General features: G+C 37.5%; 1 protein-coding gene across 4 annotated transcripts in view; it reads right to left on the bottom strand.

The window, feature by feature from the left end:
- The window catches only part of EPB41L4A (erythrocyte membrane protein band 4.1 like 4A), a 229,509-nt gene that overhangs the window by 93,842 nt on the left and 109,975 nt on the right, over positions 1–25,692 (bottom strand). For all 4 annotated transcript variants that reach the window (XM_081052913.1, XM_081052915.1, XM_081052916.1 and 1 more), the window contains exons 3-9: positions 23,038–23,089; positions 17,302–17,380; positions 8,461–8,558; positions 7,207–7,327; positions 4,703–4,790; positions 2,354–2,442; positions 1,685–1,748 (exon numbers count right to left, since the gene is read on the bottom strand). In XM_081052913.1, coding sequence (XP_080909039.1) covers positions 1,685–1,748; positions 2,354–2,442; positions 4,703–4,790; positions 7,207–7,327; positions 8,461–8,558; positions 17,302–17,380; positions 23,038–23,089 — 591 coding nt within the window. The remainder of the gene's footprint in view (positions 1–1,684; positions 1,749–2,353; positions 2,443–4,702; positions 4,791–7,206; positions 7,328–8,460; positions 8,559–17,301; positions 17,381–23,037; positions 23,090–25,692) is intronic.

Raw genomic sequence — 25,692 nt, 5'->3', positions numbered from 1 at the left:
GATAATATCAATTTTTTTTTGTTTGTTTTCACCTATTTATGAAGAAATCTAAGAAGTTGAAAATTCAAATTAGCTGGGACTTTACCAAATATTTATCTCGAAGTAGTACGAGACATTTTAACATAACAACATAAAAGTAATCCACCAAAGGACCTCACTCACAAAAATAACTTAGATGTAAGGGGAAAATGACTTTGAATAATAGCAGTACTTCCACTATGATATCGTTTCATTGCCATATGCTTATTAAAAACTTGAAATGTTATTTCCAATGTGTTAGATAAACCTTATTCCTTGCATTATTAAATCATCCAAAACCAGTGGCAAGATAGGGAGAAACTGTATAACCATTCCATGTAATGAGTTATTCTACTTTTTGGATGATTTTAATTTAATCTTATAGTAGCACCTATTTTAAGGTTGATACGTCCAAGGACGTATTGCGAAAAAACTGGATTTCCTTCAACCTAGACCGTTAAGAACTACACTGAGCTTTTGGACTATCATTCCCTTACAAATCTGGAATTTCCCCCTCATTACAAGTTCACACTCATTTCAAAATTCAGTTTTAATTTTATCAATAAATGGCAGCATGTCACACAGTTCAGGGAGGGAGCACTGCATTTTTTTCTAGAAGAAGAAGCCTAGTCGTATCAGATTTGGGGAATCTCGGTAGATCAGTTTATTGCTCATCTGACGGATATTTACTGAGTACCTGTGACATGTGAGCCCCTGTGCCAGATGCCACGTTCCAGCTGTAACCGCAGCCACGTTGTTCCTGTGCTTCCACTTGTGGGTGCACAAGTACAGACCCATTTACCTCTTTTTTTACCAAAAAATATCTCAGCCATTCAATGCCATTCACTTGAGGTTTTGTTCTACATAAAGTTAGTAAGGATCAAAAAGAGAGAAGGGTGGATTCTGCCACATCCTATTGTCACGCATTTATCCTATAAATATAGATGACAGTCATCATATTTGAAGGGAGTACTATTTTCACAGGTAGCTTAAAAGGAAGCTTTCACATCCTTGCCTTCTTCTGCCCCGTTTCCTAAAAGCTACCTGTCAAGGCAGGAACGCACTTCCAGGTTCTGACAAATACTGTGCCCCTTCCCCAAACAATCCTGGAGGATACTGCCAAGTTGCAGAGTGAAGGTCAGCATTTTTGCACTCTGGCCTTATATTCTCTCTTGAAAGCGTCCAGAGTTTCCCATCTGGTTTATCTATCACACCCAAGTAAGGAAATAGCACAAGCGTGACTCCCTACATGTTTAAATTTGCTTTGGAACAAAATGAGGACACTTTTTTATTCTGTGTGCAGGCTACATACAGATTGGATGAATCCTTCTGATTGTAGGATGAATCCTACATTCACATTCAGTACTAATGAGCACATTACACTAATAACAACAATCTCTTCCTATTGTCTCCTCTGCTCTACAAAGGTTTATTTCCTTTTGCTAAAACTGAAATGACATTTCTCCATTATCAACTCATTCATTTCTACTCACTTCCCTGTCCCTTCCTTGAGAAGAAGTTGTGTGCGAGTGTTGATTCTTCGAGTTCCGGGTGGTTGCCACTGAAGAAAACATAGAAGCTGTAGTTCATAATGTCTTTTTAGTTATCAGTGAAAGGACAAAACTGCCCCCTTCTCAGTTAAACTAAGTGCTAAACAACAACTTACATCTTTCCCCAGTACTCTGAGTTCAAACTGTGTCTCCTTGAAGTGAACCTTTGTAATCCGAGGCCTGAAAAGAAAAACAAAGCAGATGGTGATGGTGGTGCTGTTTTTAAGAATTAACCTTTCAGAAATTCAGAGAAGTATCCAGTGGAAAAAGATTGCTTCATCTTGGCCCTTTACAAACTGCCGCAGTCACTGTAGAGTCCCCTCTGCTTTGGACACCTTCCTAAACAGAACTCCATTCTCCTTCTGTGCTTCTCCAGTAAACACAGTCAAGCTTGGAACCCCCAAGGCCCTGGCAGTGCTTCTTTCCCAGACACAGGGTAGTGCCACAGGACTTTCAGTCTCTCTCAGATCCTTCCCCATTTAGAGTTAGAATTCAGAGTAGCCCTGAGCCCACAACCCACCAGCACATACTGGAATAGGTAGGAAATCCTACTACACACAGCTTCCATGGATAAGAGTCCAGAATCATAGTGCCTGAAATCTACAGAGAAAATATTTTCTGACATGCACTTGGAAAATCCTTATACTCAGTTTCATTCATATTTATCAACTACTGGAAATGCACCTGTTTTCTTTTCCTAATCTTTTCACTGACACACAGTCCCATAAGCCCAATATGTACAGCGTATAATTTGAATACCGACGCTGCCCTCAACTTATACTTACCAGAAATACTTCCCCACTTGTTTTTTATTCCTGTAGACAACAACACCAACTGGAGTTAATCCTAAGAAATACTCAGATTTGTTTTCTCCCTGCAAAAGTAAACATACGCCTGTAACTATGAATTAATTCACATAAATGCTCTTGGTCAAACTGTAATTGGCCATACAAACATAACTTGTTGCATTAATATTGGATCCAGTTTTTGAAAGACATGAGCTTAGAAAGCCAGCTATGCAATGATGGGAGCTAACTTGCTGCTCATCTTTTTTCAGTTTTTAAGAAAATTTTCTTAGTAGAGTCATACTTGTAACTTGTTTATTGAAAGAACCTGGACTACCAGTCAGGCAACTGATCTACTCACCCCATGTTCCTCCTGCAGCGAGTGGTGTTCAACCCTCACTGCGTGTTAACTGGAATCACCCATGAAACTTAAAATGCTAATGCCTGGGTGCTACCAAAACCAGTTAAATCAGAATCTGGATGGAAGACGCTCAGGTATCAAAAACTCCTAAGTGCTCCAGGTCATTCTCCTGTACAGCCAAGGACTGAGACCTTCTATACCAAGGGTCCCTTCCAAGGGTTCTTCTTGATCTTCTTACTCTCTGATGTGGACAATCATGAGACCTGGCTCATCACCACCATCTTCAGAAAGTTCAGGCAGCCATCTGCAGGCATACAATTGGATTTTCTGAGGTCTCTATCCTGCTCCTTCCTACTTCCATTTGTGATCTTAAGACTGCTCAAATTTTTAAAAATACAGTCTCTTCTGGTAAAGACTGGAGATCCTTAACTTCCCAAGGAAGTTAAATAAGATAAATAAGAAAAAGATAAATCTCAGTTAAGAAAAATGGGATTTTGAAATGAAGAAGTTACAAAGTGGGTACCAAGGACAGGCACAGAACTGCATGTTTATGTGCATCTTATTTCTACTCTAAGGTCAAGCAACAGACTGCAAAGTCATATTCCCAAAGAACATAAGACAACTAATAAGTTTTGGAAGAATTCCAGCTGTTGCCCACTTTCAGTTTTAAAAATTCAATCTTAAAGGAATGTATGAGCGATTCAAATGAATCTAGTTCACTTACCATGAATTTCCATGGTCCACAAAAAAAGTGTTTATGAATTAGAATAAACATTACACAAATGCAGAAACATTTTTGCAGAAGACTCTCTCTTTATACATTTCCTATAAAACACGTATTTTTAAAAGAACTGAAAACCTAACAAGAATAGCTTGGCGAAAAGGGAAAGAGATAAATATCCCACAAAGTTTTAGAAGTGTTCTTGAAGGACAGTAGTATAGTACACTTAATAATCTAATGAGATTGAAATCTAATATATCGGGGAACTACTGTTTCTTCCAAATGTATAACTTTTATTGCCATATTAATGGTATACACAGGGATGCATCTAACTCTTTATAAATAATAAGATTTTTTGTTTTAGGAAACTCTGATGAGAAAAAGACATATTACAAAATGATTATATGAATCAGTTATTTTGCATTGTAGTAAGTTTTACCAGCGTTCCTTAAACATTGAGTTCTATAATCCAATTGATAAACACTCTGTCTACATATAATCTTCTGCGATTCATTTCATGTAAAGAATAAGGTACCTGGCTCATTCTCTCAAATAATCAAATATGACCCTTGCTAACTAAACTCATAAAATCAAAGGCAATGATATTTGAATCTCACTGGCATAGAATAACCAATTGGTAACCTTGGAGAAGTGGCTCAAAGGTTAAGACCCAGACCCAAAACACTCAACACAGATTCAGTATAATTTCCCAACGACTATATTCAGCAAATTTCCATCAGCCACTGAAGGAAATCTGCAAAAATATTTCTATTAATGCAGCAGCAAGAATGATGATATGCAGGAATCATAATATTGACAGACTTTCAGATTCAAGATAGAACTACCAATAATTGTACCTGTATTGTTGCCTAAAGCCTAGTGTACCTGGCAAATGATTTTATGAATGTTTTTCAGCCACAAAACCTATTTTTTGGAAAATCCTCCTGTTTTCTGCCTCATGCAATCAATTACAGACCAATTGTAAATTACTCTGACGTTTAGCTAAGCCCTTTGGAGCTGTTATCCAGATTGTGTTTTCAAGCCCAGTGAATTGTTTTCTACACATGGAAATATAATCACAGACTTTTATGCAAAACTCATTAGGGCTTAATCCATGGAAGAGATTCGCTGTGTTCAAAAAGCACCGATGAAAAAGTATCATCTGCTCACTAAATAATAGGACAGCAGCTTTCCTTTGGGAATTTCAGTGACACTAAGAAAAATGTCATCAGCTGAAAATACTCTGTGTTAATTAAATGTTACTCACATAGACGGGATGGAGGTCAACGCCATACATCTCCAGAGATTTGGCAGTCCTCAAGTAATTCAGCTCTGCTTCCGAAGGAGCCTGACCCCTACATGCAGCACAAAAACAAAGAGCCTTCCTTTACTGAGAGCTACTGCACTTCCAGGGAATGGAAACCATCTTCACTAGACTCACTGAAATAATAAGTAATCCTTTGTGCTAATGCAAACATAAGTCTTTGGATTACAAGAAGCCCTTGACCTTCTTGATGACAAAATTTTATATTCTGAGGTGATACTGGTACTAAGTTAATCTCGTTTCCTGAATTGCTCATTATAGCCAATTCCAATGTCCGAGCATCTGTGAGAAGTTCTCAGCTTCAGAAACCCCCAAAGAGATTATAAGCACTCATATTTAAACAGCCTACCCTTGACAAAGAGTAAAATGTCTCCATGCACCAGCAACTCACCCACAGAGAAAAAGGTGAGAGCAGCGGTGGGTAGGAAGAAGGGATTAGGCTCCCCACCACCCAACTGGCGTTCTCATCAGCATCTCCTGAGCACAGTAGTTTGAAAATACATTAGTTAGTATTTAGAAATTGTAAAAAACAAAGTCATTTTCTTAATAGAGTATAGCAATCTACCCAAAATCTTCATTGGTGATACTAGACAGAACACAGCATTCATTCCTAATGAGGGTGAGATGGAGGATACCAGGAACCTCCAAGGATGAGTGTGTGTGCACATGTGTGCACGGTTGCAAGAGAGAAAGGGAGAGAGATTTTTAATGGTTAACACAAGGAGCCATGATTTTTTTTAAATTAAGAAATCCTGCTTTGATGCATTCTTATGTTTCAGATATAGGACCCAGGAAAACCCAGTAATAAGCCACACTTTTGAAATCTCTGAAGAATATTTATAACAGGTTAGACACAGGAAAGCTACCAAACCTTGATCAAGCTTTATTCTTTTAGAAATCACAGTCACACTGTCAACACCATCACATAAAACATATACAAGGCCCGGTACCCAAAGTTCCTTGATAATTTCAAAAATATAGCTGTACTTTGAAACCTCTGTTAGAATCAGTATTCCCAGAATGTGCCAAACACACTGCCCTTCCTAATGTTGTAACAGGCACTCTCTTAGCATCCACTTCAGCAAAGCCTTAAAATGAAGGGCTCTAGAATCAGCCTGGAGAGCATTCTGGTGAATGCTAATACAAGATGGAGAGCCCAGTTTCTCTGATTGCAATTCAGGAATTGACTTCTGCTGCTAGTAGACCCTTCAGGCAAACATTTTTTGTTGACCGTATTAATTCTGCTTTTTTTCCCCTTCACTATAACAGATCAGAAACCAAGCAAATTCAAGAGGGAATGTTACATAAGAGACAATAAAGCAACGTTAATCAGTATGGAGGATTTAACCAAAATAACTATAATTAAATTATAACTCCAATGCTGCAGGCCATTAATTGAAAATCTACTAGGAGGCGGGTATATTCTCAGAAGTACATGTGGTGTTAACATAATTCCCTCCGAGGCTCCACAATGGTGTCGGCATGATTTCCAGATCCGTTGCTATAGACTGAATAGGACTTTGCTTATAACGGTGAAGAATTTACAAACTTACAATATAGCAAATCCAGAATACATTAGGGCTTTTGTGGTTATAAAATATATTTCTAGTTAAAAATATAAATTTCACAAGGTACTGGTAACTGAAAAAATAAGACTGCAAAATATAGTACATACAGAATGATTCCATGTAAGTAAAATCATACATACATAAATCTATAGTAATAGATTTTCTCTATGGGAAACTATGCATAGAGATCTGAAAGGCCAAAAATATCTTGACTTTAAGTATTGGGATTTACTCTCTCCTTTATATTTTATTAATCATTTGGGGTTTCTAGGAGCATTTTAATGATATAAGCAGTAAAAACTTTAAAAAGAGAAAGAATGCTAGAATGTGCCAGGCAAAGGTGAAGAATTTATCATTCTAGAAACTTTTCTTAAGCCTGCCAATAGCAAAGAATGGTGGTTGATGTAATATTAAACATTATGTTTTTCTAGATTTATTGAGATACAATTGACACACAAATCTTGTGTCAGTTTAAGGTGTACCACACAATACATTTATAAATGGCAAAATGATTACCACCATAGTTTAGCTAACACTTCCATCATGTCACATAATTATCATTTCTTTCTTGTGTTGAGAACACTTAAGATCTACTTTCTTAGCTACTTTCAAGTATATGGGTGGACCTTGAGGGCATTACGCTTAGTGAAATAAGTCAGAGAAAGACAAACACCATATGATATCACTTGTATGTGGAACCTGAAAAAGCCAACCTCATAGAAACTAAGACTGGAATGATGGTTATCATGGGCTGGTTAACTAGGGTGGGAGGTATGGAGGAGATATTGGTCAGAGAGTATAAACTTCTAGCTATAAGATGATATTTTGGGGATCTAATGTACAGCATGTTGATTATAGTTAATAAAATGTAATTCTTACATTAGAGTTTTATGAATTCTTTCTATGGCTTCTTCGAGTTCTTCTTTCTGATCAGGAACAAACCGATACTCTGACACATATCCTGTAGTATGCTTATATGGGTCATAATCTCCAAGTTCAGCTTAAAAAGAAAAAAAAAATGTAGTTTTTTTTCCATTCTAGGAAAATATTCCTAAAAATACAGGACTAAAAATGTCACGCTGGAACATTTCCTTCAAATGCTGTATTAATACATTCATATATAACATAATTAAATAATTTTAGTAAAAAATAACTCTGAGGAGCATATATGAATGGTATAAACAAAATCTTATTAAACATTAAGTTCTGTATTTTTCCTTTCTGAAAGACTATAATTATCAGCATTTTCATTTCATTTATTTTTATCAGCTTATATGAGAAAAAAATGCTGTAAGCAGAATTTAGAGTATATACTGGAAATTCTAGATGTGAAAAACAACGATGATCCCAACAGATCCTCTCAGACAATGACACCAAGAAATAGAGCATATGATTCAAGATGTATTTGTCCCAAATAGTGGTCATGGAAATATAATACAATGTTGCACACAACCCCATCACAGTTTACACAAGAAGCAAAATGAAACCAAAAAGCTCACTATATTATGCATATAAAAATTCTCCTCCCTACATTAGTCCACCTTTCAAGCCCAACCCAGTTTATCGATGGGACATTTTTCATAGGATATTTTTTCCTAGACTATTTCTGACCTGCAAGTGCCACAAAAGCAAGGGGGACATGCTGTGTCATTGCACCCCACCTCAGCCTCCAAACTGACAATGCAACCTGGTACTGCCCCACATGGCCGCCAGGCACTGAGGGGTACTAGCCAGTGAGCTGGCGTTGGCACCTGACCACACAGCATCTTCACAGCAGCTGCTTGGAAGCAATGGGATCTCTGAGACATAACAGCCTTGGGGGAATCAATGGTCATGTGGAGTGTAGAGCAGAAAGGATTTTCAGACCCTCCACTTAATCAAGAACCAATGCTATTCCTGTGACTCAAACTGCACATGACCTACTACAAGGCATATATGTATAACCGGCTTCATTTGTACCGCTTCTAGAGGAACACTAATGAAAACTTGAATTCGGACTAAATTCAATTTTTTTGTTTGTTTTAGCAAATGGTCATTTGATAAGAAACATTTTAGCAAATATACCTGCTTAAAAAGAAAAATCCAAATATTTCCCTCCCACATCTGAAGCAAATTTACTTAAGTGGCACCTACACTGGATGGCATATGCTCCCAGCTGAGCAGCAATGTTGACAGGGCAGGGCAGCCGGCCCTGAAGGACATCTTGCTTCACCTGCAAGAAAAACTGATATCTAAAAAAGAAACAGGGAAAAAAGAGATTAATGACATCTGACACTACCCAGACCTGAAGCTTCAGAGCCTGAGACTCAAGAAAACAACTTATCACCTTGAATGAAAATAAAGTACTTTCTGCTCTTTCGTGAGGTAGCTGTTGAGGAAACAGGGACTATTTAAACACACTCTATAGAGGCAATGCAGGGTAGTGGCTAAAAAATTCAGGCTCTCAAGTTATGCTGGCTGGACTGCATCCCAGCTCCAGCACTCACTAGCCTGTGGCTTTGGTGGGTGGCTTAACCTAACAGCCAGTCTCCTCACCTGTAAAACTGGGTTAGTGAAGTATCTACACCTCATAAAGCTGATGTAGAAGTTACATATGAGCTATTCTCAACATTCTCATTACTGCCACTTCTATGACAACAAGCGCTTAATGGGAGGAAGCAATCCCAAGGACCCAACCTATAATGCATGTGTTATCTACAGGGTGGAAAATCATAGATGCAGGACAAAAAGGTCATGACAGTGTAATTCCCTCAATCCTCCCACTTGTTAAAACCATACCCCATTATCTGCAGTTCTGCTCATTCCACGTGCCTAAAGAAAACATGGGATAATAATAGTGCCACCCACCATTCTAAACATTGCAAATATAGGAACTCATCCCAAGTATTTTACATACAATAACTTATGTAAGACTTTAAAATGAGGCCAGTACTATTATAACCTCCATTTTGCAGATGAAGAAACTAACAGACACAAAGAGATGAAGTTAACTTGTCCAAAATACTACAGCTAGTTAAGTAGTAGAACCAGAACTGGAATGTAGGAAATCTGACCCTACAGCTCTCTTAATAAGAGTGTTATGCAACTTTAGCTAGCTTCCCCCACCCCACCCCACCCCATTCAGCCTTTCTGCCAGTGGGGTGAGAGGCCAGAGGTTATGAACCAATACAATGAACCAACCAGCCACCCAACACAATCCACCACCATCACTTTCTCACTTTCACTTTCTCTCTCTCCTCCTCCTCCACCCCCACCCCTACACACACTTCAGGCTGTCCTTTGTGATTTCTCTTTCTTTTCAAGGTGACTGTTGATGTCATTGGGAAGGGCAGGAAAAAGCAAAGGAAATGAATTACAAAAATCAGCTGTGATAAATTTCTCTTCTCCAAATGCTCACAACCGAAGACTAACGAGAGAATCCAAATGTCAGATGCTACAATGATAATTTCTAGAAGACTGATATCAACTTTGATGGCACTCACAGGCTTAAGTGAAAATCTGCTTAACAGCCTGTGTTTCCCCACCGGCCATTTCCGTAAATGGCACCAAAGTTTTCCACACACCGAAATGAGAGAAAACCAGGAATAATGTGTAACCTCTGGCACCCACACTCTATCACTAAAGCTGCTAGTTATGAGAATGTATACACGTCTCTCCATCTCCTGGTCCAGGTCACTACCCACTGGATTTCTAAAACCTTCACTGCTCTGTCATTATTCAGTTATCTCCCTTCCAAACTACCTTCCTGAGAGGTAAACAGGATTCTTAAAAAGTAAACAGGACACATCAGTCCCTTGATTTAAAAAATAAACAAACAAAAAAAAGACCACTAAAGACTTCCTTTGCCTTCAGGATAAAGTTCAAGATCCTTAAGATGGCTTAGGAGACTCTTGCTTACCTCTTGAGCCACATCTCTTGCTATTAACCAATAATTACCCAACCACCACCAATCCCTAACTTGCATTCACATCTCCAGCCCTACTTAACAACTTTGCTTCCCTGAAGGCTAGTCTTGGATATCAAATCCACTTAGTTATAATCACCTGTGCTCCTCTTGAAGCAGAGTAAAGTGATATTGGCAGAAATTAAGTGCAAAACCTTATAAACGATATGGCCGTTTTGCTAGAATTACTACTGCTTGCTGGAAACTTGCATTTAGCTCCACTCTCCCTATTGTTAACTTGGAATTTCTTTTCCTGAAGTCTACTTTTTTTTTAGGAAATGGGTCACAGATGCATATTTGTCTTGCTCTATTAAGACTTTTATAACATCTGACTGAATAGTTAAATCCCTTGCCAAATACAGAAACCAAGGGACCTAAACCCACAAGAGTTTGCTTCAAAGAGAAAGGGAAAGAGAAACAGAGTGCGATGAAAAACAAAGACAGCTGAAACAGAGACAAACAGATATGGGGGAAAAAAAGGGATCCATAATGTTCTGGTGATTGTATCTCCACTGTATAGGGCTCAGCACACAGTAGCTACTCAACAAATAGTTGTTGTCTTGATGGGTGATTATATGAATGAACAGCTACAGATGGATGAAAACAGAAAAAAACTGAACAGTCACACTATCTCTGAGAAAGTCATGAAGAAAAAGAAAAAACAAAGTGTTCAAACTTCCCTAATAACATACCTTTTAAAGATACCAAGTCTTTAAGTCATTGCATTAAAAAATCCACTAAAATAGAAGATGACAAGTAAACTATTTTTAATTAGGAATTTGATTAATCTTTATGACAACAAGCATTGTATTAGTTTTACATAAGGCAAATTTATGATACAGAATCATAATTTACATGCTAGACAAACACGTTAGGTCCTATTTCTAATTAACTATATAACTTATTTTGTCCATTTGATGGCACTTAGAGTACAACTTCATATTATATTTAAATTACAGATTTAGATTTGTTGGGTCGCACCTTGTATGTCATTCTGATAAAGGCTATGATTGGATGCTTGACTCCTTGCTTATCTCTGGTTTTAGTCAGGATGAATCTGTATTCCTATTAACCTAGGACAGTTCTAGTTTGTGTCTATTATACATGCCTAAGTATTAGTAATTCTCCTCGTCATTCTCCAAAATGTCAGGGTTTAGACAATAAATTATATGGTGACCCTAGTTATATTGTACCCTGCTGGAGAAAAAACTGCTGACTAAAAATGATTCACTTCAATAAAGAAGCTTTCTCAGATTAAGAACAACAAATACCATGTGATTTCACTTATAGGAGGAATCTAAAGAACAGAATAAACAAACAAACAAAACAGAAACAGACTCATACCATGTTTCCCTGAAAATAAGACCAGGGCTTATATTAATATTTGCTCCAAAAGACGCATTAGGGCTTATGTCCAGGGGATGTCATCCTGAAAAATCATGCTAGGGCTTATTTTCCGGTTAGGTCTTAATATCCGGGAAACATGGTGGAAACAGAAAACAAACAGATGGTTACTAGATGGGAGACAGGGTGAAAAAGGTGAAGGGATTAAGAGGTACAAATTGGTAGTTACAAAATAATCATGGGGATGTAAAGTACAGTATGAAAAATATAGTCAACGATATTGTAAAAACTATGTATAATGTCAGATGGGTGCTAGACTTATCGGGGGATCACTTCGTAAGTGATATAAATGTCTAACCACCATGCTATACACCTGAAACTAATATAATATTGCGTGTCAACTATAATTTTGAAAAAATAGTCATGGGGATATATACAGCAAAGGGAATATAGTCCATAATACTATAATAACTATGTACAGTATCAGATGGGTAATAGACTTTATGGGGTTATATTTTAGTGAGGTATAAAAATATCTAATCGCCATGCTGTTTTGTACACCGGAAACTAATGAAAAAATAAAAAATAAAATACCATAAAGAAACTCTTCATTAAGAACCAGAAAAAAAAAATAAGAAAGCTTTTCAGAATACATTCTGGTGCAAAGCAGAGGCTTCATAAAGCATCTATCAGTTATTTTTTTATATAAATTAATATACTGGTGTGTATGCACTGTCTCCCAAGCTAGACTGTGTGCCCGCGGGGGAGAAATGCTCAGTCTCCCCTTCCATCCACACTTATCTCAACACTACAACCAGTACAAGTGAAGGGCTGGAAATACTGGCTTCACAGTTTTCCATTTATCTGCCGTTCGATAAAAAGAGCTGAACTGACAGCAAGGATGTTTAAGTCGTGTAGACCATTAACAAATTTAGCAAGTATCAGAGGCCAGAAGAATGGGCAATGGAGATTGGCTTAGAGAAGGGGAAGAGAGAGACCCTGTTCTTTCAGGAGCCCAAACAGAAGGTTCTCCTGAGATTCTGTGCTCAAAGGCAGCCAGGAATGCTCACACCAAAGCAGCCTGAAGTGTACCTCCTAGTGACCTGAGACCCTGGTGAGGAAACTGAAAGATGTGGGGACAAGTAGAAGCTTGATTTCCAGTGCCAGTTGAATGTAACACTGAAGAATCTAAGAGAGGACTTACCTAAACGGGAGGAGGGTTGTTTTTAGCATCCCACAGAGAAGTAACACAGCATGTGACAGGAGCCTAACTTAAATGTGAGGGACAGAGGGAAATGTTTAAATAATAACATGATATTGAACACTGTGGGGGAAATGGCATGTATGACTTAAGAAGAAAAATAATCGAGGAAGCATCCAATAATTCTCAAGAGACAGTAACAATGAAGATCTGGAATAACACTTTTGCCTCAGAAGTTTAAAACTGAAGATTAAAATACAAGAACAAATAGCAACAGTATCACCTTACATGTGTATAGTCCTTTGAAGTTTACAAATTTCTTTTGCATCCATACTGGAATGTGACCCTTTCCTCAACTCTGAAGGATTGAGGACCATTATCTTCATTTAGAGAAAGAAACAGAGACTTCAGAAGTGGATGTGTAACTGAAGGTCACTCAACTAGCAAAGAAGCTAAAACAAGCTAATCTTCACAAAGTGAATAATATGGATTACCAAAACAATAATAATAGATGAGCTTAATGTCAATCCTCAGTAAATACTATAAAATATTACAAAACAAACTAAGTAACAAAGACCTGTTTTTTAGAAGCTAAAAAGTGTTCATTATGAACAAGTCGTCTGGAACTAACATTATTTTCTTTTTTAGAAATAGTTGTTAGAGCTTTAAAAGTTCAGGGAAATTTCAATGGCATCACAGATGGGGTTGTCAACAAAACAGTGGACCGTCTCTCTGTCCTCCTCTCTGGAGAACTGAAACCCCATCTCTCTGTGGTCACTGCTGAATCTCTTTGGTACTCAGCACACTGAAACATGATGTTATTCAACAAAGGGTAGGTAAGTGAGTGAATTCTGTCTTTTCAGACAAATTCAAGAAATAAAGGCTTGAGGGCAGTAGTGGGATGATTCATAGTTAAATGAACAACTACACCCAGGAAGTTCTGATTAGAGGATCGACTGGAAGACCTATCTCAGGGCGCCAAGTTGGTCTTTTCCTCCCTAATTTTGTAATCAATAACTTGAAAATGTGAAACAATTGTCATTTCCATTTTAGCTAACCCCTACCATCTACTAATCACTTACGTGTTTGCCTTATGGTAAGTATTTTGCATGTATTATCTTCCATATTCCTCCAGTCCTCTTTTTGAAGAAACACTTTAATTCAACTTTACAGATGAGAAAACAGACTTTAAAAAGGTCAGGTTATCTTCTCAAGATGACACAACGAGTGAGGGGCAAGGCAATGATGTAAACCTCACGCTGTCTAACTCTAAAGCCTGTCTTCTGAACCAGTATATGTGTTACGTTGATCAAATCTGCAGAAGATACAGAGCTATGAATGACACGGAATACAAAGAAGGCTGTCATAATATTTTGAATCAGAATTGAAAATAAGATTAACAAATGTCATGAGGTCATGAATTATTTAAAGGACTGAAGAAGAGCGATTAGATTTATTCTGCATAGACCTAGAAAGAAAACCTAGTACTGATGACAGAAGGTTCAGAAATTTATTTCTTATGGAATTTCCTACTGTTTTACGAAGTAGTAAGGTTTCCTATCTTTATAATGTTTACAAAGAAGAGAGCTGACATTTCAGGAATGTTCTATAAGGGTGGAGGTTAGGATATATAACTTTGGAGTCCCCCAACTTTATTTCAGAAAATATATTAGGGCACATAACAGATACTCCAAGTTGATTATGATTCTTTCACTTACATTTCTCATGGTCTGGAACCTTATTTTCCTGTGTATCCCATTTACCTCTAGTTTTTTGGTTTTTTTCCTCCTAAATATGGCATCCTTCTAGAATACTGTATCTAGTATGATCATATATGTACATGAGAAGATTCAATGCCGCATTATCTATAATTTAAAAGAAGGAAACCGAAGAGCCAACCCACAGTTAAATAAATTATGGAATACTATGCAGGAATAAAACAAATGGGTGTGATGGTGAAAAGAGGACTCTACAATATGTATGAAATAGTATGATTACCAAAAAAACTATATACATGGGAGAAGAGGTATAAGTATGTTTACCATAGTAATTTTTCATATCAAAAAATTGTAAACAACCTAAGAGCCAATACAGAGTAGGACAAAAAAAATTTTCAAAAGAATTGAAGCAAGATAAATACTCAGCTCGAAAATGCTGACTTCAGTAGACTTTTCCCTTAATAACATATATTGGGGAATGTTTTTTTTTTCATTTCGGTTCTTGCTTTTGCCAAAATTATCTCACGTAATGGATTTCCTTTCTAAGGTCCATTATACCTATCCATTTAAGTTAACATATTCATACAAATCAATGACTTGATCTTCAAGAAATAGTGTATAGCGGTATCACATGAAGCACACATTTAACTTACCTAAATTCAGCCATATGTTTTGGGCAATACAAATAAATTATTATAGATCACAGCCACTACTTGTAAGCCAATTATGTCATCTGGTTCTTAACTACATGACCTGGTCTAATATTTGAAGAAAAACAGGTGGTATTAATATTTTGTGGGGTTGTACATAATACACAAATCCATGTATTCTGTTCCTGAGCTGTTAGTAGATTCTGAAGGAAAATTTCGGTTCATCATTAATATTTGATGCACAGATGTGAAATAATACATTATAAAACACTGCTCTTTTTCTTCTTCTTAACTCTAAATCACTTATCTTTTGGAACCTAATCTTCATTTAAAATGCAACTCAACTGAACTGCCAGAACAAGAACAAAATGAAATAATAAGTGCTAACATTTATCAAGCTTACTATGAGACAAACACAACCAACTACACAACCAACTACAACCAACTACACAATCAACTACAGTTGACCCTTGAGCAACGTGGGTGAGGTATTAGGGGTGCCAATGACCTGCGCTGTTAAAACTCCATGTATAACTTTCGACTCCCTCAAAATTTACTGTTGACCAGAAGTCTTACTGATAACACATATTTCGTATGTTATATGTGTTATATACTATATTCTTACAATAAAGCAAGCTATAGAAAAAAAGTGTTAAGACAATCATAAGAGAAAATACATTTATAGTATTTATTGAAAAAAACACGTATATGTGGACCCATGCAGTTCAAATCCATGTTGTTCAAGAGTCAACTGTATAAGAGCTTCGCATACATTACTCCAAGGAATGCTTCCACAAACCTCACGAGACATGTACATCTCCAATTTTACAGCTGAAGAAACGGAAGCACAGAGAGGTTACTGACAACCTCTAAATGAAGGACTTCTTGTATTTTCCTAAAACGTTGTTCCCTTGCAATTCCTAAATGAGTTACAGATATAAATGAGCTTTTATGTAATGTGGACTCAGTTTCCCCATAAGCCCATGACTCAGAAATCCCTCTTGACTGCAAAGACTACTCATGAAACTTTAACATAGATACAATCCCACTCTTTAACAACTCCACGACACAATGGCCCTTCTCCCACAGAGGTGTGCTGTGGAAAGCCTGAACGGATGGGCAGCCTCGCTTGCAAATGTTCACTAACAATGTGGCGATGGAAAACATGAATGCAGACATCAGCACAGTTCTAAAAATAAGGCCTAATTATAGCACTTCTGAGTGGAATAGAAAGGGTCCAATTAGCCTACCCCCTTCTCACTCTTCTGCATGTAGTCCTGAATCAAGACAAACAAAGTCTAAGGCAAAAGATGAGATGATGGAATAGGACCAAAATGACAGACTGCCTCAGTTATCAAAGATATGATTTTACATTTTTTTAAAATAATGCATTAGGTTTTACTCGAGCCAATGATAGGGGTTCACTAGGAAAGCTGACCACTTAGAGCTAAGTTAGGAAAAACGCTTTTATTTTTGCTACCACGTACAGTCAGGTCACAAGGGGGGTAAGTGCAAACATAATGCTTTTGTCTGCCTTTTATAAGCCATTTTCAAATGCTGGCATGGACTATTTAACAACAGAATTAATACCAACTGAAAATTCTGCCTTAACTGAAATAAAACATTTGATGACGAAGGTGAAGTAATACATCATAAAATACTAAACGTAATTTTTCATTTCCTACAGTGATAAATGAAACCCCTAGACAGCTGATAGTTAAGCTACAACCAATTAAAGAGAAATGACTGGCTCTTCAAATTTATATTTACATATACACACAGTATCAAAATACCCTTTCTTTATGCTGTTCAAATGGCTACTTTTATATGACTACAAAGGCTGAAAGCATCCTTCGCAATAATGATACGGAAACAGCTCATCACAGCAGATGCAAAATCTATCATCGTGTCACTCAGGCTCAGGCCATTGTTCAAACGGATCTCTCATCAGACATTGATCTGCCTCGTGCAATACTAGTTCAAATTTAACTCTCTCAGGAGATGCATTACAAAAGGCAGGTAGATATACATCCAAATGTTTGACCTCCATTTGTTTTTAAATAAAGCCTTTTGTGTCTGCCATGCATGAACTGTTCAAAAGACAAGTCAATACTGTACCTGGTTATTTCTTCTTTAAGCTTACATGGGTCATCAGCATAGAATTTAATACCAAAATACAAAGTATATGGAGGTCCAGCTAAAATAAGAAATAGAAATGAATTAAATTTTACATTATAAATGAGTCAAAGTAATGTCTATTATTATACAACTATTAAATATTACACTCACCAAAAATATTTGCAAACCATTTACTGGATAAGGAGTTAATAGTCAAAATAATGTGAGGAACTCATTCATTTGAATAGCAACGAAGAAATAACCCAATTTAAAAAATGGGCAAAAGACCTAAATAGACATTTTTCTAAAAAACAAATGGCCAACAAATACACGAAAAGGTGCCCAACATCACTAAATCATCAGCGAAATACAAATCAAAACCACAATGAGATGTCAGCACACACACCTGTAAGAACGGTTATTATCAAAAAGACAAAAGTATCCGTGAGGATGTGGAGAAAAGGGAAACCTTGTACACTGTTGGTGGGATTGTAAATTGGTGCAGCCACTATGAAAAACAGTATGTAATATCCTCAAAAAATTAAAAACAGAGCTACCATATGATCAAGCAACCCCACTTCTGGGTATATTATCTAAAGGAAATAAAGTGAGGATCCTGAAGAGATACCTGCACTCCACTTCACTGCAGCGTTACTCACAATCCCCAAGATATGGAAGCAACCTAAGTGTCCATCAGTGAAAAAGTGGATAAAGATTTCTCCGGGTAGATGCCTAGGAGTGGAATTACTGGATCATAGGGTAGTTCCATGGCATTGTACATCAGATGCTGGACATTGATGAATGCCAACTATAATTTTGTGTATATAGTGTGGTGGTTCGGTGTGGGGTCGGAGGGATGGTGGATGGGGGGAGGGGGATTCACAGTGTGAGGGATGTGGGTGATGAACGTCTGGGTATTGCCTTGTTTTGTGCACCTGAAACTAATAAATAAATTAATTAATAAAAAAAAAAAAAAAAAAAAAGTGGATAAAGAAAATGTGGTGTACACACACACACACACACACACACACACACACACACAGGAACAAATACTGCCTGACATCACTTATACTGGAATCTAAAATAGTCACAAACATAGATGCAGAGAGTAGAAAGGTGGTTGCCAGGAGCTGGGGGAGGGGAAAACGAGATGTTGCTCAAAGGGTACAAAGTTTCGGTTATGCAAGATGAATTGAGTTCTGGGGATTTAATGTATAACATGGTGATGACAGTTAAGATACTATACTGTATACTTGAAATTTGCTAAGAGGACAAATCTTAAATTAAATCTTCTCACCCCTCCTCCCCACACACACACTGGTAACAGGTGTATAGAGGTGACAGGTACGTTATTTAGCTTGACTGTGCTGATCATTTCACAATGTATACATATATCAAAACATCAAGTGGTATACCTTAAGTATATGTAATTTTTATGTTAAAGCTATCTCAATAAAGTCGTTTAAAAATAATACTTACCAAGAATTTCTCAAGACACAAGAAAATATAAAATGACAAATAAACAATTATATAACAGATCTTCAACTATGCAGATTATCTCTATATGCACATGGGTCTATGTGTTTAGAAACACAGGAAAACAGACAGGACCAAATACACTAGAATGTTGCTGGTTCTTGTCTCTGGTTAGTGAGATTATGCACAATTTTTATTAATTTATAATTTTTCCATTTTCTACAACATACATGTGTTTTTTCATAATAAAGATTATTCATAAACAAAATAAATGGTTTTAAAACCATCCATCACCAAGTACCCCCCCCCCTAAAAAAAGTAACTGTGAAAAGCTGCAAACAACTTAAATGCTCAGCAGCAGGGGGACCATTTAAGTTAACCAAAGGATACGTATATAGAGAGCGATAGATGATATAAATATATAGAGATATATAATATATATTATGTATGTGGTACCATGCAACTGTTCAAACAGGCAGAGAGAGAACTCTGTGTGAGGATGGGGAAAGCTCAGCAATCTGTATTTCTGACTGCAAAAATACGATCCCTTTTGTGAAAAAGAAAGTTACCAGTTAAAATATAGTTGTCCTGAGAATACGTCAGAAATTACTAACAGTGGCAAACTTTGGGAAGAGGGTCAGGAAACTTTTTTCCAGCTTGACTGAGGTCAATCAACACATTACATTGTAAGATATTTCAAGTACGCAATAGGATGATTTGATATACGTGTACATTGTGCAAGGATTTCCCCCATCAGGTGAAGTAACACATCCATCCCCTCACATATTTATCTTTTTTTTTCCCCAGTGAGAACATTTATTCCACTCTCTCAACAAAATCGGTATGTTACATGCATCTTACCATGTATATCTCTTACCATTTAAGAACAAAAAATATCATCAGTGAGACTATGTGGAAGGATTACGGTCAATATATGTCTCATTCTTAAACTTTTCTGAATCGAAGATGTGTTCTTACAGATATAAGAAGACATTTCTGATTTCAGTCATTTACCACACAACCAAGAACTACGTGCACTGATACCAAATATACACATAAAACACAGCCTGGAATTGTACGTACATGGGCGAATATAATTAAAAACTCATATTGTGAGAGAGGACACAAGCCCCTTGGGTACCAAATCACATTATCTTATGCTTTCACTAGATGCCTTGTTATTTAGAACACAAGATTTCAGAAGCTATGAATCTAACCTGCGCTGTTTGAAAAAGTGCATACTTCTGAGCAGTGTGTTAATTGGATCATATATTAAAACCTTTAAAACAGATTTGTTACCTGGTGTAGCAATCAGTAGTCCTAGTTTCTAATTTTTCCTTAAACAGAAGGTCTCCCACACAAATCAAAAAGAAAAAAATATTAGCTATACACCTCAGTAAAAATACTTCTACCTACACATGGGATCCCCAGTCTCCACTACTGTGTAACCAACATAAAGTAACCCTTAGTCTTTCTATTTTCATTTTTAACGGAGTAAATGAAGTCACAAATTTAGAAGCTGGGGAAAGGACAATAAATAGCACAAAAGGTAATAAATCCAAAATGCATTATAACATACAAACTATGTCATTCTTTATTATTATTATGACACACACATGCTATGTTTGTAGAGTCCCAAAGCCCTGCTCCTGGTACACAGAAGAAAACCATGGCTAGGGCCCCCTCTCCTCTCCCCTCATCTACGCCTTCCTATACAGGCACTTCTCATGCTAGAGCTTCTGTAAAAACTAAGTGTTCAAGGAAACATTGTTATAATTTTTCACCATGAGCGTTGATTCCGTATATTCGGTTTCTATGTTTAATCACTGTATTTGTATTTCTGCCAAACACACCGCTACCCCTTCATGGAGATGTCAGGGAGGCACAGACTATTAAATATTTAGAAGCGCCTGGAAGTCCACCCTCCGCTGATCCTTCTTTGTCAATCAAGCTCTGTGTTACTGAGCAGATGGGTCGGCCTGTGCCCGCAGGCCACTGGGGTTGGCGTCTGGGGGCGGTAGGAGCACAGATGCTGCCGAGACAGTTCCCAAAGGGAACAAAACCTTGTCCTGAGTGTAGAGTTGCTTCTGTTCTCTGGAACATGACAGATTACACCTTACTGACCAAGCCCAGCCACTGCAAACATGTTTAGGGATGAGAGAGGTGATGCAGAAATTTGAAAAATATGCAATTAAAAACATTTGGTTTGGGCTGATTTTCTTAACGGACGTACAGGCTAAATCAGCCCTCCATTTCCCACGTGTATATAAAAATGGCTTGTGTTCTAAATAATAAGGCATCGTGACCTTTGATAAAGTACAAAAATGTCTCCTAAATACTTGATTCTCGTCAACTCCCTAGTAACACATGCAAGGCAGGTGAAGCTCGAAGGAAGGAAGCAACTTGCCTAAGAACACAGAGATCACAAAGTGAGACCCAAGTTTGCCGATCCCCAGTGTTCAGCGCATTCTGGCGGCTGTTCCATGCAGCCTCTCAGGGCAACAATTATAATACTTTCGGAGTACGCAAATGCGATCATATACACAACTGTTTTATAGTTCAATCAAAAAGGCCACTTCGGAGCAAGTATATATCTAGCCAGATTTTTTTGGCTTCGTATTCTAAAACTGACTATAAAAATCAGCAATGATGAAGCAAATGCCTAAGTTATTATTATCTTGAATCCATGCCTTTTACCCTTAAGAAATCCTTGTGTAAAGTAAGTTAATATTCTTTTACTTTATTAAAAAATATAGAAGCCAGAAATTGGGAGTCCTCTAATCTACCTTTTGTGAAGACTAATTTCAACATTTTTAATGATAATAAAGAATCTCCCAGTAACAAACAAATAATAAACAAAACAGTCTCCCATTAGCAGAGAGATAAATGCATCAAGACTTACCTATGAGAATCATGGGGACTAGCAAGTACTTGTAGTCTGCCATTCTTACGCGTATTCTTTCTGACTGATCTACTGGAGATAGGAAAGCCATTCTCCTTCATTAATTATCAAACTATCTCATGAGATAAGATATAAAACGATGTATTCTTCAGTTACCTAATCTTTCTTCAATTGTAATATCAATGTTTTATTCTTACTATATGTTCCTGCCCCTGGGGTCTGTGAAGCACCATGGGACCCATATTACTGCAGGGAAGGAGCTTATACACGTGGAAAGTATAGACTCAGAATGCAGAAGAATCACTAGGTCTTATTAGCAATAATTTGCATATTAAAGCAAAATGGTTTAATGAGTGCAGAGTTTCAGTTTGGGACAATGAAAAAGTTTTGGAGATGGATAGTGGTGATGGTTGTAAAACAACGTAAATGCACTTAATGCCACTAAATTGTACACTCAAAGATGGTTAAAATAGTACATTTTACATTATATATTTTACTATAATGTTAAAAAAGATAATCTTTTAAAAATAACTACTCTTTTGCATACTTAAGGACTGCGAGTATGGGTGTGCACATGTGCACACATGCATTTATAAAAACTTGGTTATGGAAATTAATAAATATAACTTTAATTATACTGACTCACCTAGTAAGATTCATATTAATAAAACCAAAAGCAAAATAGATAGGTCCTTTCTGAAGTCATAGAAATCTTTCAGGTCACAAGGGCACTTTTGTTTTTTTCTTAAACTTTTAAAAAATTTATTATTTAAGTGTGTTTTTCTAGAACCCATCGGCTTCAAGTCATGTAGTTGTTTCAATGTAGTTGTGGAGGGTGCAGCTCACAGAGGCCCATGTGGGGATCAAACTGGCGACCTTGTTATTGAGAGCACTGCGCTCTAACCAACTGAGCTAACCAGCCATCCCCACAAGGGCACTTCTTAATTACCGACTCAGCAAACTGAATAGTGTGACAAAACCACTCCTTAATCCAACAAACTTGAGCATTTTAAAAGGTTGGATATCCACCTCTTTTTCCAAATCAGGGCCTCGGTGCCTTTTCTCTTTTAAGGTGAAAATTTAAAGACAAGCAACTGGAAAAACTACAGACTAAAGTCAAGAGCAGGCATACCCCACGCAGAATTCAATACTAACATCCACTCAGAATCTTTCAAATTTAATCAGAATTTGCAGAGACCTGGAAATGGACACACACACATATCCGTATTCTGGCACTTGGGTACTTGAGTACTGGTACTCTCCCCTGTAGCACTAAAGCCTATTTCTGCACCCAACTAATCATGGACATTGTTTCATTTTCAAGGCACCCCTTAACAAAGTTAAAATTAAATACCTACTGTTGATCAGTTCTTTGTGTTCAGCAAGGGTTTTTGCAGGATCCAGCCAATACTGTGTGAGGAAGAAAAGCGTAGTTATAGAAATTAGTTGGTTGCCATTGGCCTTTATTTCAAGAACATTTGCAAAGTGTTCTTTGAAATGACATTTAAATAATAAGTAAAGCATTTAACGTATCATATATACTCATACACACAACAGAAGAGCTGCCTGCGGCTAGGACATGAAAAGAAAAAAGGTGATGTCAATGTTCAGAGAACAGCAGAGAAGAGAAACAGCACTTGCTGGGTTCTTAGTTGAATTCTTGTACTGATTATAAGATCAGTAATATCAAGGTGCTGATGAGTGTCTCACTGCTTTTGGTGGGAAAACAATGGCCACAGAGAATGCGCCTCAAGTCTCTTTCCAAAGTCCCCTGGACTCCTTTTCCAACCCCGATTCCTGACCTAGGGACAGGAATCCTAGGAACCTAGGATTCCTGACCTATCACAACCCTCCAGTAGCCATGTCTCCCCCTAAAAGTCCTCACCCTCTTCACTTCCAGCCCCGTTCCTTATAGGTGTCGCTGCAAGAGGTAAGGAAAAAATTAAATAAAATCCTCATTAAGTATCCCGGACAGACAGCTCAGTGCAGTGGCTGAGGATGGTCCGAGTCCCTGAGCTGACCCTGCTGGATTCTGTCCTGGTTCTCCCCTCGTCATCACCATGTAACTTGGACCAAGTTACTGGATGTCACTGATCCTTCCTCCTAGGCTTGCTGTGAGGATTAAATAAGTGAATCATATGAAGTCTTTAACACAGCCCCCCGGCTCATACTAAGTATGTAACACATGCTAGTGATGACTATTATTTAGGTGTAAGGGTCATCTTAATAAGTGCCTTTAGCCAGCCTGAGATACTTGCTTATTCACTCAAATTAATATTTAATGAACACAATTGCAGATGATGATGGGAAAATTTAGAGGCCGTCCTTTAAATCTCACTCTTGTGAAATAAAATCACGGAGAGAAAAAGAAACAAGCCTTTAGTCTCATCTCCATCTGGGGGAAGAGCAGGGGAGAAGCACAGAGGGGGCATCCTGGTATCCCCAGAAGGACACATAACTGAAGGGAGTCCAGAGCCCAACCTCACCCCCCACCGTCCTGCCAAATGTCAGAGATCCCAAAGACCTAGCTAACCAGTTTCCATGTTCGCGTGTTCCTGAAAGAAGAAGGGATTCTCACAGCAGCGAGGCAGGGGCTGGGTCACCTTGAGCCACTTCACTCCCAGCATTCTTGTGTTCACCCTGCTGAAAACATCCACATTCCCCTGACACCCCTAGGTCAGGAATCGGGGTTGGAAAAGGAGTCCAGGGGAAGCTTCTTGCCCAGCTCCCCGTTCCCTGCCCCTCCATCAAGAGCAGAAATGCTTGCTCTGCTACACAACAGTAGCCACAATTACGAATACTAATTATAACATGTTTTGCAATCCCCTTACCTTTTACCCCTAATTATATATATTGATAATTATTCATACTAAATATATGTCATAATCATTTTCTTGTAAGCTTTAGTACAGGACTAAACTCTATTCATGTATGTATATATATATATATATATATACACATATATATATACATATATATATATATATATATATATATATATATATATACACACACACACAGAGGATGCCCAAAAAATGTATACACATTTTAAGAAAGGAAAAAAACTGTACTAAAACTGTAATACTCAATGTATACCAATAACAAAAGCTGAATGCAAGTCATGTGTATACATTTTTTTGGCCCCCCCATGTACATAATCTTCACTATCTGTCACTCATAGAAAAGTTTCCGTGTTTTAAGTGTTTAAAAAAGTAAAGTAACATATATATGTAACAACTTGTAATGCAAAGTTTATTATTCTGCTCCTAATCATTTCTCAATTTTTGAAGGTCTAAAATCACTCACTATTAAAATAAAAAAGATGTTTGAAGCCGAGGCTGTAATCAGTGGACTGCTTTTGGAGCCCACGGTGACTACAGATGTAGCTGTGGTGTTAAAATAATGGTTCATAGGGAAACGCTGATTCATCCAGTGAGAGTAAACTTCATCCAAACGCTACGCCGTGGGTTAGACACAGCGCAACCCTTTCCTCTAGGTACATAAAGCTATGGCTGCTTCTCATGAAATGGAAACACTAGGCGGATGGACTGCTTCTTGCCACTCATGTAGAATAAAATGGTTTGACGATCCTTGGGTTTTTCCAAGAGTATAAAACTACAGGAAACATACACAACTAACCATTTTTAAACACTTGCTTTCAGAACTGTGAGAAATAAACTGTTGTTGAAAAAAACAAGGACTAAAATACTCACTTGTGTTAGATTTCTCTTGTTGCCATAACTAAGTAGCATTTGCTTGGAGGCTTACAGCAATACCATTTATAATCTCCAAGTTTGGCAGATCAGTTGATTTCTTGGCCCCAAGTTTCACAAGGCAAAAATCAAGATGTCAGCCAGCTGGTGTCCCAGAGGGTTATTTGTCAAGGGGCCTTTATCCATACGAACACTTTAGGGAGTTGAGCCACTGGAGGTTTTCCCAGTTTCCCTCAGTTTCCCTCAGATGTCAAAGTATGTGTAATATTAGGTCTTAATTTAGGCTTTACATCACACTTA

Source organism: Rhinolophus hipposideros (genome assembly GCF_964194185.1).
Source record: "Rhinolophus hipposideros genome assembly, chromosome: 7".
Taxonomy (NCBI): domain Eukaryota; kingdom Metazoa; phylum Chordata; class Mammalia; order Chiroptera; family Rhinolophidae; genus Rhinolophus; species Rhinolophus hipposideros.
Note: the sequence above shows the minus strand (reverse complement) of the source record. Positions and strands in the feature narration are given on the sequence as shown.